This window comes from Rutidosis leptorrhynchoides, chromosome 7 (genome assembly GCF_046630445.1).
Source record: "Rutidosis leptorrhynchoides isolate AG116_Rl617_1_P2 chromosome 7, CSIRO_AGI_Rlap_v1, whole genome shotgun sequence".
In the NCBI taxonomy this organism is placed as follows: domain Eukaryota; kingdom Viridiplantae; phylum Streptophyta; class Magnoliopsida; order Asterales; family Asteraceae; genus Rutidosis; species Rutidosis leptorrhynchoides.
In genome coordinates, this window is record NC_092339.1 from 111,872,643 (window position 1) to 111,886,403 (window position 13,761).

The window sequence follows — 13,761 nt, forward strand, 5'->3', positions numbered from 1 at the left end:
TTTTTCTAAGTAGCATTTGAGAAGTTTTGGTGAGAAATCTCACATTCTGGAAGATATTGTAGTTGATTTTTGTTTGTTTAATCTAAAAGTTATTAAATTCGTGTAAGATTACTTGAATTTACCATTTATCAAAGCTGTAGGCTATAGATCCAGTGCTCTTCTCATTAATCGTTCTGATTTTTCAAAATAATTAGTGTTTTATAAATTTTAATCATTTGGTCTCCAATTGTTTGTTTGGAGTCGATTTCTTGTCCTTTTTGTTCGAACGGGCATTGTGATGGTATAGATTTATAATTTGTTGCTGAAAACCCTAATTTCCAAAACCTCAATTTATCATTCATTTGTCATAGCTTACAACCAACCATCTCAATTTTCTAGCAGGCATAAATTCAACCATAAATAAATGAATTATAACATTTTATCTTCCAATTTCTTTCTGCTATCGCTGTTGTTGTTGTTGTTTTTCGGATCGGGTCAAAGTTTGGGAATTGGAGAGGTCAAGCAACCGCCAGCTAGACGTAATCTCTTATCATTTCCAGAGTAAGTTTTATATATATTTTTTCTATTTTATTACGGAGTATTATATTTAATTAATTTCATGCATAAACCCTAAATTTAATAAAGTTTTTTTTTTTAACATTGTGAAAGTTATTAATATCAAAATTTTGTTAAAAGGTTAATAATTGGGTGTGGTTTGATAAAAGATCATGATTTATTTGAGTCACTAGGTGTACATAAATGTTACTTTGAAGTGTGTTGATCTGACTGGTTAATGTATACATAATTGTCTTTCATACACTCATTTACTTGTTTTTAACCAGTGATTGTGACTCTGTTCTACTGGCTTCCTCGGATGGTCCAACCCATATGGTGTATCGGGATTTTGGGAAGATTATTTGGTCATTTGCATCCGGAGCCCCAATTCCCTGTTCATATCTAAACTATGATGACGAAAAGGAGTACGCGTTTTTATCTGTAGGGAATTTTCATATAGATTGTGATGATGGATCGAAATTATTTTCACATGCAGGCCCTAATATAGAGGTAAATTTCTTACATTTTTCATCTGTGAAGGTACACTGTAGTGCTGATTTATGTAAATTAGTTTGCTTTCTTGCTCATGTTATCTATGCAACTAAATACTTGTAGTAAATAAATACTTGTACCGTGTTTCTTGGGGAAAAAACTAACTACTCGTACTTTGCAGCCTAAGGATGTTAGTATAAAGAAATTCACAATCAACAGGCCACTTATATCAAAGGGCGGAGTTTTTCTAGGATTTAAAAAGACTACTGTATTTGTGGTTGATGCTAATACATGCAATATAATACGAGTTCATCATAACTCAACTGCTACTTCAAATCCTATCGTTAAAAAATCCATCACTAGAGACGAGTATTCTTTCGCAGACATTCTCATGACGACAGGTTATTTTCCGTCATCGATTGCTGGCAACTCCGAAAACTCTGACAACTCTGACTACTTGTTTTGGGATAACCCGGAAGCAGACAATGATGTCTCTTTCTTTTGTCAAGAAAATCCGAATTCAGTTCATTGCTTGTATCCTTCGTTGCATTACGACATTCGTTTCATATCTGGTGATAATGATAATTTTTCGTTGCCCTTGAAACGGGAGTCAAAAGAAGCTGTCCATCGGCTGTGTAGCCCTCGTATATGGGGTTCTTTTAAATTGTTTGACGTGGCAGCTGAACATAGAATTCCTTTGTTGTTACTCCCATCAAATGAGCATAGACTACCCGATAACAAGACTCAAACGGTGTCTTCTTTGGTTAACAATGAACAGAACCCAAATATCTCGGGGCCACTAGATTTAAGTGAACCTAGTTATAGAGTAAGTGTACTTGCTGATAGACGAATAGTATTCTTCATAATATCAGTTGTTGTTGTTATTACCATTGGCGTTTTTATGTATCGTACTCTAAAGGATGTAAAATCTGGTAAAAAGAAGAAGAAGAGGAGGAGGAGGAATAATAATATAATAATAATAATAATAATAATAATAACAATAACAATAACAATAATAATAATAATAATAATAATAATAACAACAATAATGGGAATGCAGAGGTTGTGAATGAAACACCAACTGAATGTGACATTGAAGGAGGGCGTTCGATTGGTAAACTAATTGTTTTAAACAAAGTGATTGCGATGGGAAGTAATGGGACAATAATTTATCAAGGAAAATATGATGGTCGTAACGTTGCTGTGAAACGAATTGTCAAGGAATATAAAGATGTTGCCATTAAAGAAACAGATAATCTCACTACTTCTGATAGTCATACAAATGTTGTTCGTTATTTTGGAAGGGAATATGATCAAGACTTTATTTATCTAGCAATGGAACGTTGTAATTGTAGCCTCTACGATCTTATTCAGATATACTTAGACGCTTTTAAGGATGATGCTGCTGATGACACTCGAGAGGCAAGGGTTATACCAGATCACAAAATAAGCTTAGATTTGATAAAGGTTTTGTGGTATCCAAATGGAAACCCGTCCCCTATCTTGTTGAAATTACTAAGGTGCGTGTTCAAGCAATTACTTCTAATGTCAAATGTTTTTAACTCTATTTTTTTCTTTTTTCTTTTTTTTTTTTTTTTTTTTTTTTTTTTTTTTGGTTATGTAGGATGTATGAATGTTTTTTTTGTTAATGTGTGTGATTCTGTTGTAACAGGGATATTGTATCTGGGCTCGTTCATTTACATGAGTTGGGTATCATTCATCGGGACTTGAAACCGAACAACGTGTTGATACTTAATCAATACAAATCCCTATGTGTTAAGCTATCAGACATGGGCATAAGCAGGCGCCTTGATGAAAACATGTCTTCATTGGGAGATCAAGCTACTGGTACATATACAGGCTTTATATGTATAGTGATATTGTTTCAAATGAAATTGTTTGTATATCTACATTATTATCGGTGCATTTAATAATATTTATCTTATACTGGATGAGTTTGTATATACATCAGGATGTGGCAGCTCAGGATGGAAAGCACCAGAACAGCTTGGTCATGGACGCCAAACAAAAGCAATGGATATGTTTAGCCTTGGTTGTGTTATCTTCTACTGCATCACTTGTGGCCGACATCCATTTGGTGAACCTTTTGAACGTGATGACAACATTACCAAAGGCCAGTTCGACCTCTCCTCAGTCGAGCACATTCCTGAAGCCGTTGATCTCATCACTCAATTGTTAAAACCAATTTCCAAACTCAGGTAAAACTTTACTATTCCTTTACATGTAAAGCTGCTGTTCAAACTAACACTAGTTTTTGCAATTGCCTCTAATATTATATGTGGGGTCTCATCAATTTACTCTTGTTTTCTAATGTTAATAGTGACAGGCCAAAAGCTTCAGAGGTGTTGCAACATCCTTTGTTTTGGAACGCGGAGACACGAACGTCATTTCTGAAAGAAGCAAGTGACAGGGTAATAATGGAATACGGCGCAAGTAAATCTGTTATTCTCACATCACTAGAAACCAGAGCTTCAATAGTCTTGCGTGGAGAAGGATGGGATAAAAAAGTCAATGGCCTTCTTATCAACCACCTCGTACAACACAGGCACGGGAAGGGTTACGACTACAATAAGGTTGAACAACTGTTGCGTGCAATTCGAAACACATTGAATCACTACAAAGAACTACCAAGTCCTATTCAGGTTTTTGCTTTTAACAATTTTATTAAAATTCTTTATACTAGATTTGGTTTTTACTTCGTTTGACACGTTTATGTTTATCTTGTACCCGGCCCAGGTGGTGTTGGGAACTTCGCCAGACGGCGTTGACGATTATTTTGCAAGTAGGTTTCCGGAATTCCTGATGGAGGTATACAAGGTTATGTATTCTAACTGCATTACAGAAGATTGGTTCCGTAGGTACTTGTAAGCCTAGTGTATAATTATTATTATTATATCTCCTATATTTGGGTTGTATTCATGTAAATATGATCTCTCTAACTGTAAATTTAAATTTACAATGTATGTGTGTACATTGTAAATTACAATACTAATGTTTATAATAGTGATTGTTCCATTTCAATTGTACTTCTTCTATTCTTGAATATCTCAATTGTGGAATTAAAACCATTATGTTTATATCTATAGAAATTTTTTTTTTTTTTTTTTTTCTTTTTGTTTTTTTTTTTTTTTTTGAAGGCTGATTTAATTAAGACACCAAAGGGCCCATTGGGCATACAAAAATTGTTAAGCAGCCAGCAAGAAGCAGAGGCTAAAAACAAACACCAAATTGATCAATGGGGAACAAGCTACGAAATAAATAAACAGCTAAACGGCCACATGAACTCAAATTCAGCCTGAAAACGAAATAAACAGCTCCATAAATCCAATACGATTATCTCCCTGGCATTTGTTTTCCAGCCCTCCATAGAAATCGACCATTTCTTTTTGTGATTCATTATCCAAAGATGAGAAAGCATCATTGTTGATTGCAACACATCCTCCTTTAAAATGGCGTTACGCCTCTCGGTCCAAAATGTCTGTCCAAAAACGAACCTCATTACCTTGACCGACCTTGCGAATAAAGGAATTGGAAAAGTTAATCCCGGACTTTATCCACCAATCAACCAGTTTTAACTATGTTATGCCAAACATGACCACCAATTCTTTGGCTTCTACCACCCTGCAAAACCTCCGGTCTCTCCATAAATTGAGCGGATCGTTTTTCTCCAAAATGCTTCTTTTTCAAAGTTAAGTCTCCACCGCCATTTACATAACAAACTCCAATTCTTTGATTTCAATCCCCCTATTCCAAGACCACCTTTGTTTTTTGGGCTTTTGGCTGCTAACGTTAGTTCCATTTGACTTTGACCCATGTGATGGATTTATGTTCAAGATGGTTCCAAAAAACGTGTAGTAATAATACAATAGGCTTTATATCACATAAGAAAATCCAGCCATAAAAACGTGTAATTGTTGCTAATGGAGCATAATTCTCCAATGTGACAAACAAAAATTTTGATAAATGTATATGTTAATCTTTATATTGTTCTTAGTGTAATCTCTAATGACTTCAATATATGGCTGAAAATAAAATTTGGTTCTAATTGATAGATTTATACAATTCATTTTGTTTTAAATCACTAACAAAAGAAGAAGAAAAACTACATTCAAATATATACTATTATTAGACACTGAAAGGACATGTAGAATTACGAGTTTATAGAAGAAAATTGTTTAACGATGTACAAAATAGCAATCTATTCACCAGATCTTAGAACAAAACTTTAACAAATTATATTAAAACTATGAATCAGTCGAAAAACACAATAATCAATTGTTCAAATTATGTTGAACAATTGTAGAGATTACACACAAGAATAAAAGACTCAACAGCAGAATAGATTCAAGATAATTGAATCTTCACAATACAGAGATAATATGAAAACTCTAATTGAGAGATCACGAGCAGCTGAATGTATGTGTGTGTTTTGATGTGTGAAGAATGACTGAATGAATTGATCGGCTACAGATAAGGGCTTTTATATATCTTGAATAACTTGGGCACCAATCTTGGGCTTTTACCCTTAATAAAACATTGCTTTAAGCCCAAAAGACCTTCAATCCAATAAGCATTAATCCAAAAGATAGAAGTCCAAAGCATAAAGTCCAATATCTATCATTCTACACTTTTATCTACAAATCTGCACAAAACCAAAGCAAGTTACAAATAAGATTGAAAAATATAAACATGTATTTCAACACTCCCCCTCAATCTAATTTGTAAATATATCTTTCAAATTAAGATTATTACAAAAAAGATTATGTTGAGCTGAAGTTAATCCCTTTGTAAACAAGTCTGCAGTGTTCAGGTTAGAATTAATTTTTTCAATTTTAATAACACCACTTGAAACCTTGTCTCTTACATAATGCCAATCAATATCAAAATGTTTTGTCCTTTCATGATAAACAGGATTTGCTGCAATTTGTATTGCAGGAGAATTATCACAAAACATTTTCATTGGGATTAAATTCTTAAGTTTCAATTCAGTTAGAAGTTTTAAAATCCAGATCAATTCACAAGTGACAGCACCCATTGCTCTGTACTCTGCTTCTGCAGAGGACCTTGAAACAGTTGGTTGTCTTTTGCTTTTCCAAGAGATTAAAGAATCTCCTAAACAAAAGCAAAAGCCAGTAATAGATTTTCTAGCCAATAAGTTCTTGCCCCAATCAGAATCAACAAATGCAGTAATGTCAAAGTTTTTCATACCTTTGTTGATAGAAATACCCTTACCTAGGCAGCCCTTCAAGTACTTCAAAACTCTAAAAGCTAATTTTAAATGTGAAACAGTAGGAGCATGCATAAATTGACTCAACACATGAACAACATAACTAATATCAGGCCTTGTCACAGTTATATAAATTAGCTTACCAACTAATTTTTGATATACAGACATATTTTTAATGATTTCTTCATTTTCCCCTTTATAAGATGACACATTAGCATCAATAGGAGTGTTAACAGGTTTAGCAGCCAATAAACCAAACTCATTAATTAACTCAAGACAATATTTTCTTTGAGATAGATTCAAACCTTCATCAGTATTAATGACTTCAATTCCATTTTGTTGTGGTGTATAAACACAAGAAGTTTGATGTATAATACCATTTTGTTTTAAAAAATTAGAGAGAGTATGATTAAGAAATTCAGTACCATTATCACTCCTAAAAACTTTGATTGACTTGTTAAATTGATTTTTGAACATATGAACAAAGTTTATAATATTTTCAGAAGTATCACTCTTATTTGATAAAAGAAACACCCAAACTGATTTAGAAAAGTCATCAACAACAGTCAAGAAATATCTAAATCCTTCTCTAGTAGTGACTTTGTATGGTCCCCATACATCAAGATGAATAAGTTCACCTATTTCTGTTGAAATATGATCACTTAAAGGAAAAAGATCCCTTGTTTGTTTTGCCTTATGGCATACATCACAAGGAGAAAAAACATCATTGCCAAACCCTAGAGTGTCCTTTAGAACCTGCATAACAGGTTCTGCAGAATGACCTAACCTATTATGCCACATGTGTTTAGTTAAAAAACATGTATTAATAGTGGAATTAGCAGAATTACCTAAAACAGACAAGTTGTCAAACACATATAAACCACCATGAACACTACCAGTCCCCAATGTCTTTCCCATTACACCCTTGTGGGGTAAGTCCTGAATATAGCAATTGAATTCATCAAAACAGATAAACTTTTTACTGTCTTTAGCTAATTTGTATACAGACATTAGGTTAACAAGATAGTCTGGACCAATCAACACATCAAAAAAAGTAATATCAGAAGATACAGAATAGTCTCCAATTTTCAAAATTTTTGCCAAAGATTCATTTGGATGTTCAACAGCCAGATTTAAATCAGAAATATCAATAACATTTTTAAGACCATGTTCACTAGTTGTGTAATGTTGATTTGCTCCAGAATCTATAATCCAGCTAAGTTTAGGAAAACCTGAGCTGAGATTGGTCATATTAGATTTAGAAAAATTGGAACAACAAGAATAACAAGATCCAATACCTGCCATATTGGCTTTAGGATCATTTGAAGAACTCCTTGAATTGAGGAGAGACATAAGAACAGAAATCTGTTCTTCAGAGAAAGGCATATTGCCTTGAGAAGAAGTATCTGCAGCAGCAGAATTACTAGCAAAATTTTTATTATTGTTATTATTATTATTATTCCAAGATGGTGTATAGTTATGATTGATTTTATTATTAACCATTTTTCCTCTGTAATTAGGTGGATAACCAACCACTTCATAACACCTATCAATTGTGTGTCCAATCTTTTGACATTTAGAACATTTTAGGTTTGGATTAGGACCTCTGCCTTTAATAGGAGTATTTGAAACATTAGATTGATTTGTCACCATTTTAGAATTGAAAGCAGAAACATGAGGCTTCTTGGAGGTATTTTGAGATGTAATTCTGTGAGATTCTTCTCTAGAAATAAGAGAATATGCTGTTTTAACAGAAGGTAATGGTTCAGTGGTTAAAATGTTACTTCTTAATGAATGATAGGAATCATCCAAGCCCATTAAGAACTGCATAAGTTTAATCATTTGATGATGTGATTTTAATTCATCTGAATTATCAGGTATTTCAACCATAGCATCAAATTGTTTCCAGAGTGAATTAAGTGTATGATAATATTCAGACAGTGAACTCCCATTTTGTGTTAATGAGTTAATTTTTTGATGAAGATTAAAAACCATAGCCCCATCAACCCTATCATAAGTCTCTTTTAACTCAAGCCAAATCTCAGAAGCAACTGTTGAAAAAATTTGACCCAAATAAAGTTCTTCTGAGATTGAGCCAAGAATCCATGAGAGTACAACAGAATTACACCTTTCCCATTGTTTAATTAAAACTTCATTTGATTCATTCTTTTTAATAGAACCATCAACAAAACCAAACTTATTTTTAGTTTTTAAAGCAAGAGTCATAGCACATTTCCAGACTCTAAAATTTTCAGTTCCAAGTAATTTGACGGTAATAATAGGTGTACTAGTTATATCACTTGGATGTAAAAATAATGGATCATTGAAATCCAACTTTGAAATAGGATTATCTGATGTACCCCCTGAATCACCCATTGAATAACAAACAAACAAATAATAAAAAGATAAAGAGAGTCCTAATACACAACTGTGCTTGATCAGGTATTCACCAGTTTCAAGAACTGGGATCAAGAGTTGGGCACAGTTTATGTCTCTTCTACACAGAAAAACAAGTTAGTTCAATTCAATAGATAAAGAAGGGATAGAAGTAACCGAATAATCCAGAAGAAAGTGCACAAGAAAAGAAAAGAAGCAGCAGCAGTGAATACAACCCCTAATTGTCAATTAGGGTTTCAAAGAACACCAAGAATAGATTTAGCAATCTATTCTATCCAGAAACACCTTCGATTCTACAAGAATATCACCCAATCAATGAGACGACTACAGAAAAGAAAAAACCCCCAAATTGTCGAAACCCTAATTTCAGATCTCAACAAAATCGCCAATCGATTGAGAAGAACAAGCTGTAGATTCGATTCCGCTCTGATACCATGTACAAAATAACAATCTATTCACCAGATCTTAGAACAAAACTTTAACAAATTATATTAAAACTATGAATCAGTCGAAAAACACAATAATCAATTGTTCAAATTATGTTGAACAATTGTAGAGATTACACACAAGAATAAAAGACTCAACAGCAGAATAGATTCAAGATAATTGAATCTTCACAATACAGAGATAATATGAAAACCCTAATTGAGAGATCACGAGCAGCTGAATGTATGTGTGTGTTTTGATGTGTGAAGAATGACTGAATGAATTGATCGGCTACAGATAAGGGCTTTTATATATCTTGAATAACTTGGGCACCAATCTTGGGCTTTTACCCTTAATAAAACATTGCTTTAAGCCCAAAAGACCTTTAATCCAATAAGCATTAATCCAAAAGATAGAAGTCCAAAGCATAAAGTCCAATATCTATCATTCTACACTTTTATCTACAAATCTGCACAAAACCAAAGCAAGTTACAAATGAGATTGAAAAATATAAACATGTATTTCAACAAACGATATGTTACTTGACTAATATTATTTAACAAAAATGTGAATCTTATATAAATATATATGTATATCTACATCTACGGAAAAGTGTAACTTAAGGATGTTAGGTGATTGAGATAACATGTAAATAGTAAGCAAAATAGTAAACAACAATGTTTTAACAAACTAATAAAACAACAACAATAAAAAAAAAACTACAATCCAAAAACATAGTCTAAGAATATCAAAGTTAACAAACAAAACAGAAAACAATCTTTAGAATTTATTACTTCACAGAAAACACGGATTTGCTAAAAAACACTAGTTATTGAATAATTACATAAAAATACATTATCAAGATACCAAAATCGAACACAAGAATGTTCTTTTCACTACCTTTCTTGTCTAGACCATAAGCAATAGCAACAAAACTGTAGGCTCATTGAGTCATTTGAAGTCAAAGAAAATAGTGTCAAATACATTTCAACTATATATAATTAGCTAACATCAATTTTTTCACAATCATCGCCCTGCTTTGTTTCTTTCTCACGCACAATCCATCACCGTGTAACGGTTAAAAATTTGATAGTTGAGAAAAAAAAACCTAAAAAAGGGTAACGGCTAGTTTGATTGTTGAATACGTTTTCCGTTTTTCTTAATCTATTTATTTTACACTATATATACATATCTATATCCCACATATATTTTATACATTATAATTATATTATAATTATAAATATATTCAATAGAAACTATGTTTTTACTATTTATAACATTATTTTAATGCTAAAATTTGATTTTTCAAAATGACCCTTCAACTTTGGTTAAAATACAAATCGGCCCTCCAACCAGGGGGCCAAAATGTCAAACCAAAATTCTCACAAAAAATCTTAAATAAACTCCATTCAAATTTTCAAAGGGCCATATCTTCTCGCTCGCCGCGAGTTAAATTTTTCCAATAATACCGTTGAACTCGAAATAATTTTACGAACACAACGCAACTAACTACTCGCAAAACAGATGATTTTAAAAAAAAAACTAAATAGTTGAGTCCACCTTTCATAAACGTTGGTTTTTTCTTTTTTTCAAACACTGGATTTACCATCAGAACCTGCTTTGGAGTTCCGCTGCGAAGCGCGTGCTCCTGAACTTGTTAATTTCAAACATTATCATTATCAAACAACACTCTCATTTCACCTACATTATCATTAAAAATGAGTTCTAAAAAAAATTCCAAAAGAAAAGTCAAACAAAGACAAAATATACAAGATCGGTCTAGCTAAGATATATTTCAAAATAACCTAAGTTCGCGCATCTTTCAAATCGGAAACATGATAATTTTGCAGTGTACATTTCTCAGTGGCATTTTTTCGAATAACTAGTGTGCACATCGTAGTTGAATATTTTTGTCTTGATTATATATGTTACAGCAAACAAGTGGGCATATAAAAAGCTCTTAAATTGTATAGCTTTAGGTTAACCTAGATCATCAACAATTGTGGTAAGGAGGTAGTAATTGAACATTGGGGAAAGTTAATTTTGCTGGGAAAAAAACTAATAACTAATGAAGGTGCTGATAACCATGATTGATGTTATTATGTATCTTGAAATGATTATCGTTGTTTCGACTGTACTGAGGTTACGTTCATTCGCAGGGGAAGAAAGTTATTACTTGTTTAGCAGAGGGACATATAAAGTGGGACGAAAAGGTAATTTAAATTAGTATGCTTAGTGAAAATTTTGATGGAGTTTCATGGGTTCAGTGATTACGTTGAACGATGAGTAACAATGAGGTTGTTAATTTAGCATTATTATTGTTTTCTGTAACGTAGGATGTGATATAATTGTTAATAAAGATAAATGAGTTTCACGGGTCCACGCAGAATTAGTAATTGATGCGATGATTTTTATGGACAATACAAAGAAGAAATCGTCTGAAATGAGAATAAGAGATTGCTCGAAGTACGGAACATTTGTTAAGAAGTCGGTTGGGTTAAAAGAAAAGGTTCATGAATTTCCAAATAAGGAGGCAAATTTGGATGATTCTGACCTTGTTTCGTTTGGAACCGGTAATGCTACTTACAGGTACACCTACAATCGTAACACCATTTATTTTTTTCTTCATGTGATACTTAGATGGCTACTTCTGATCTTGTAAAAATAATTTTGCTCACATTTAAAATTAAACCATTATAAAAGATAGCTTAGCTTCTTTTGTGTGCTACCTGCAGGGTTAGTTTCATTCCGTTTGTGTTTCTTCTGTGTGGATTAGAACCTGCTCGATCAAAAGAAAATCAAGAGAAGATCTCATCCATAGGTTAGTGGTGTGATATTTTGTTGCTCATAATCACAAAATATATTAATTTAATCATATTATAATTGGAACCCGCTGAATTTTTGTTTTGTTACTATGAAGTAATGTTTTGTGATAAGTACAAAGAACGTAATTATTTCTTAGAAGTACTTGCTAATCATAACCAATAAACTGAATATGACCCATCTATTATAACCAAATACCTATGAGATTTGAGGTTGTGTGAAAATAGTGCATGAAACAATAGATGTGAAAACGTTAGAGAGAGATCACGGAACATAAATATCGATGATGGACAGCGTTATTATATTGTCTGCAGGTGCCTCTGTAAGTAATAAATGGAGCCCACAATGCACACATGTTCTTGTTGATAATACTGCATCTTTGAATGCTGAATTAGTTGATGCTATATTGTCTAAGAGACATTTCGTCAGCTATACATGGATAAAAACAAGTGGGCATATAAAAAGCTCTTAAATTGTATAGCTTTAGGTTAACCTAGATCATCAACAATTGTGGCAAGGAGGTAGCTTAGTAATTGAACATTGGGAAAATTAAATTTTGCTGGAAAAAAAACTAATAACTAATGAAGGTGCTGATAACCATGATAACATATGTTAAAGACTTTGGTTTAAGTGGACAAGATCGATCATACATGCGATGATGTTAGTGTATATATATATATATATATATATATATATATATATATATATATATATATATATATTATATATATATATATATATATATATATATATATATATATATATATATATATATATCTTAAAATGATTATTGCGGTTTTGTTTTGTTTAGCAGAGGGACATATAAAGTGGGACGAAAAGGTAATCTGAGTACACATGTTTGTTGAAAAATATTGATAGTCTATGTATGAGTACTGATTGACTTGATTGATGAGTTACAATGAGGTTCTTAAAGTTGCATAACTATTGTTTTTTTGTTATGTAGGATGTGATATAATTGTTAATTAGTCATTGATGCGATGATTTTCATGGACAATATAAAGATGAAATCGTCTGAAATGAGGATTAGAGTTTTATTCTGTTTGTGTTTTTTCTTTGTGAATTGGGACCCGCTCGATCAAAAGAAATTCAAGAGAAGATCTCATCCATAGGTTAGTGGTGTGTTATTTTGTTGCTCATAATCACTTTATTTATTACTACTTTTATATTCATCTTTAATTAGTATAACATTAGTACTCCACCTGTCAATCCTAATTACAACTTAAGTAAAAGTTCGAACCAGCCAACAAAAAGGATGCCCTGATGAACCCACTAAATGTATGTTCTTTTACTGTGAGGAAATCTTTTGCGATACGTACAAAACTTGTAACTATTTCTTGAAAGTACCTATTTATTATAACCAAATACCTGTAAGGATTGAGGTTGTTGTGTGAAAATAGAGCATGAAGCAATGGATTCGAAAAAGGCTAGAGAGAGATCATGAAACATATTTATCGATGACGGACTATGTTACTACGGAGTATATGTTTATGCTATTCAAAGACTTGTATAACAACATGTTTATGTGTCGTATTTAGTTACTTGCAGATAAACGTATTGGCACTGAAATCCCGAGTTGCAGCTCGTGAGTATCGACTTATCTTTATTTCATACTTGATTTATATTTATATTTACATATTACATATTCAAATAGTTCTGTTCGCGATGATGTTACAAATATGTATACTCTTCTCCCTGACAGCTACGTTCCTACCTGAACTTTAGAAGGAGTCCCCGTAAAAGTTGCTGACCCCGAGTCTCGAGAAAATTGCTTATGTGGATAACGTTTTCTTTTGAAATCATCAGATAAGGTAATCTTCAAG

General features: G+C 32.4%; 2 protein-coding genes and 1 long non-coding RNA gene across 5 annotated transcripts; 2 read left to right on the plus strand and 1 right to left on the minus strand.

The window, feature by feature from the left end:
• Nucleotides 1–396: 396 nt before the first annotated feature.
• On the plus strand, nucleotides 397–4,050 carry LOC139857977 (serine/threonine-protein kinase/endoribonuclease IRE1a-like). 3 transcript variants are annotated; one of them, XM_071846823.1, is made up of 7 exons: nucleotides 397–540; nucleotides 822–1,044; nucleotides 1,208–2,546; nucleotides 2,699–2,874; nucleotides 2,999–3,245; nucleotides 3,368–3,689; nucleotides 3,784–4,050. In XM_071846823.1, exons 3-7 carry the CDS (start codon nucleotides 2,173–2,175, stop codon nucleotides 3,913–3,915), a joined length of 1,251 nt encoding a protein of 416 aa, XP_071702924.1. In that variant the 5' UTR covers nucleotides 397–540; nucleotides 822–1,044; nucleotides 1,208–2,172; the 3' UTR covers nucleotides 3,916–4,050. The 3 variants fall into 3 exon arrangements, with proteins under 3 accessions (XP_071702924.1, XP_071702925.1, XP_071702926.1); XM_071846824.1 differs by having other exon boundaries at nucleotides 457–518; XM_071846825.1 differs by lacking the exon at nucleotides 397–540 and having other exon boundaries at nucleotides 585–1,044.
• A 1,631-nt stretch (nucleotides 4,051–5,681) lies between these two features.
• LOC139859519 (uncharacterized) lies at nucleotides 5,682–8,650 on the minus strand. The gene is made up of 2 exons (XM_071848300.1): nucleotides 5,800–8,650; nucleotides 5,682–5,689 (listed from the first exon to the last, which is right to left on the minus strand). The coding sequence occupies exons 1-2, from the start codon at nucleotides 8,648–8,650 to the stop codon at nucleotides 5,682–5,684; spliced, it is 2,859 nt and encodes a 952-aa protein (XP_071704401.1).
• A 2,580-nt stretch (nucleotides 8,651–11,230) lies between these two features.
• LOC139856974 (uncharacterized) lies at nucleotides 11,231–13,080 on the plus strand. Its single transcript, XR_011762278.1, has 2 exons — nucleotides 11,231–11,310; nucleotides 12,885–13,080. It is a non-coding gene; the product is annotated as an uncharacterized lncRNA (long non-coding RNA).
• Nucleotides 13,081–13,761: the final 681 nt, after the last annotated feature.

Excerpts from the sequence above, each read along its gene's own strand:
- LOC139857977 (XM_071846823.1), top strand. The coding sequence starts at position 2,173 with ATGGGAAGTAATGGGACAATAATTTATCAAGGAAAATATGATGGTCGT. Across the intron at positions 2,875-2,998 it reads ATTGGGAGATCAAGCTACTG|GATGTGGCAGCTCAGGATGG; the intron begins GTACATATACAG and ends TATATACATCAG. Across the intron at positions 3,246-3,367 it reads AAACCAATTTCCAAACTCAG|TGACAGGCCAAAAGCTTCAG; the intron begins GTAAAACTTTAC and ends TAATGTTAATAG.
- LOC139859519 (XM_071848300.1), bottom strand. The coding sequence starts at position 8,650 with ATGGGTGATTCAGGGGGTACATCAGATAATCCTATTTCAAAGTTGGAT.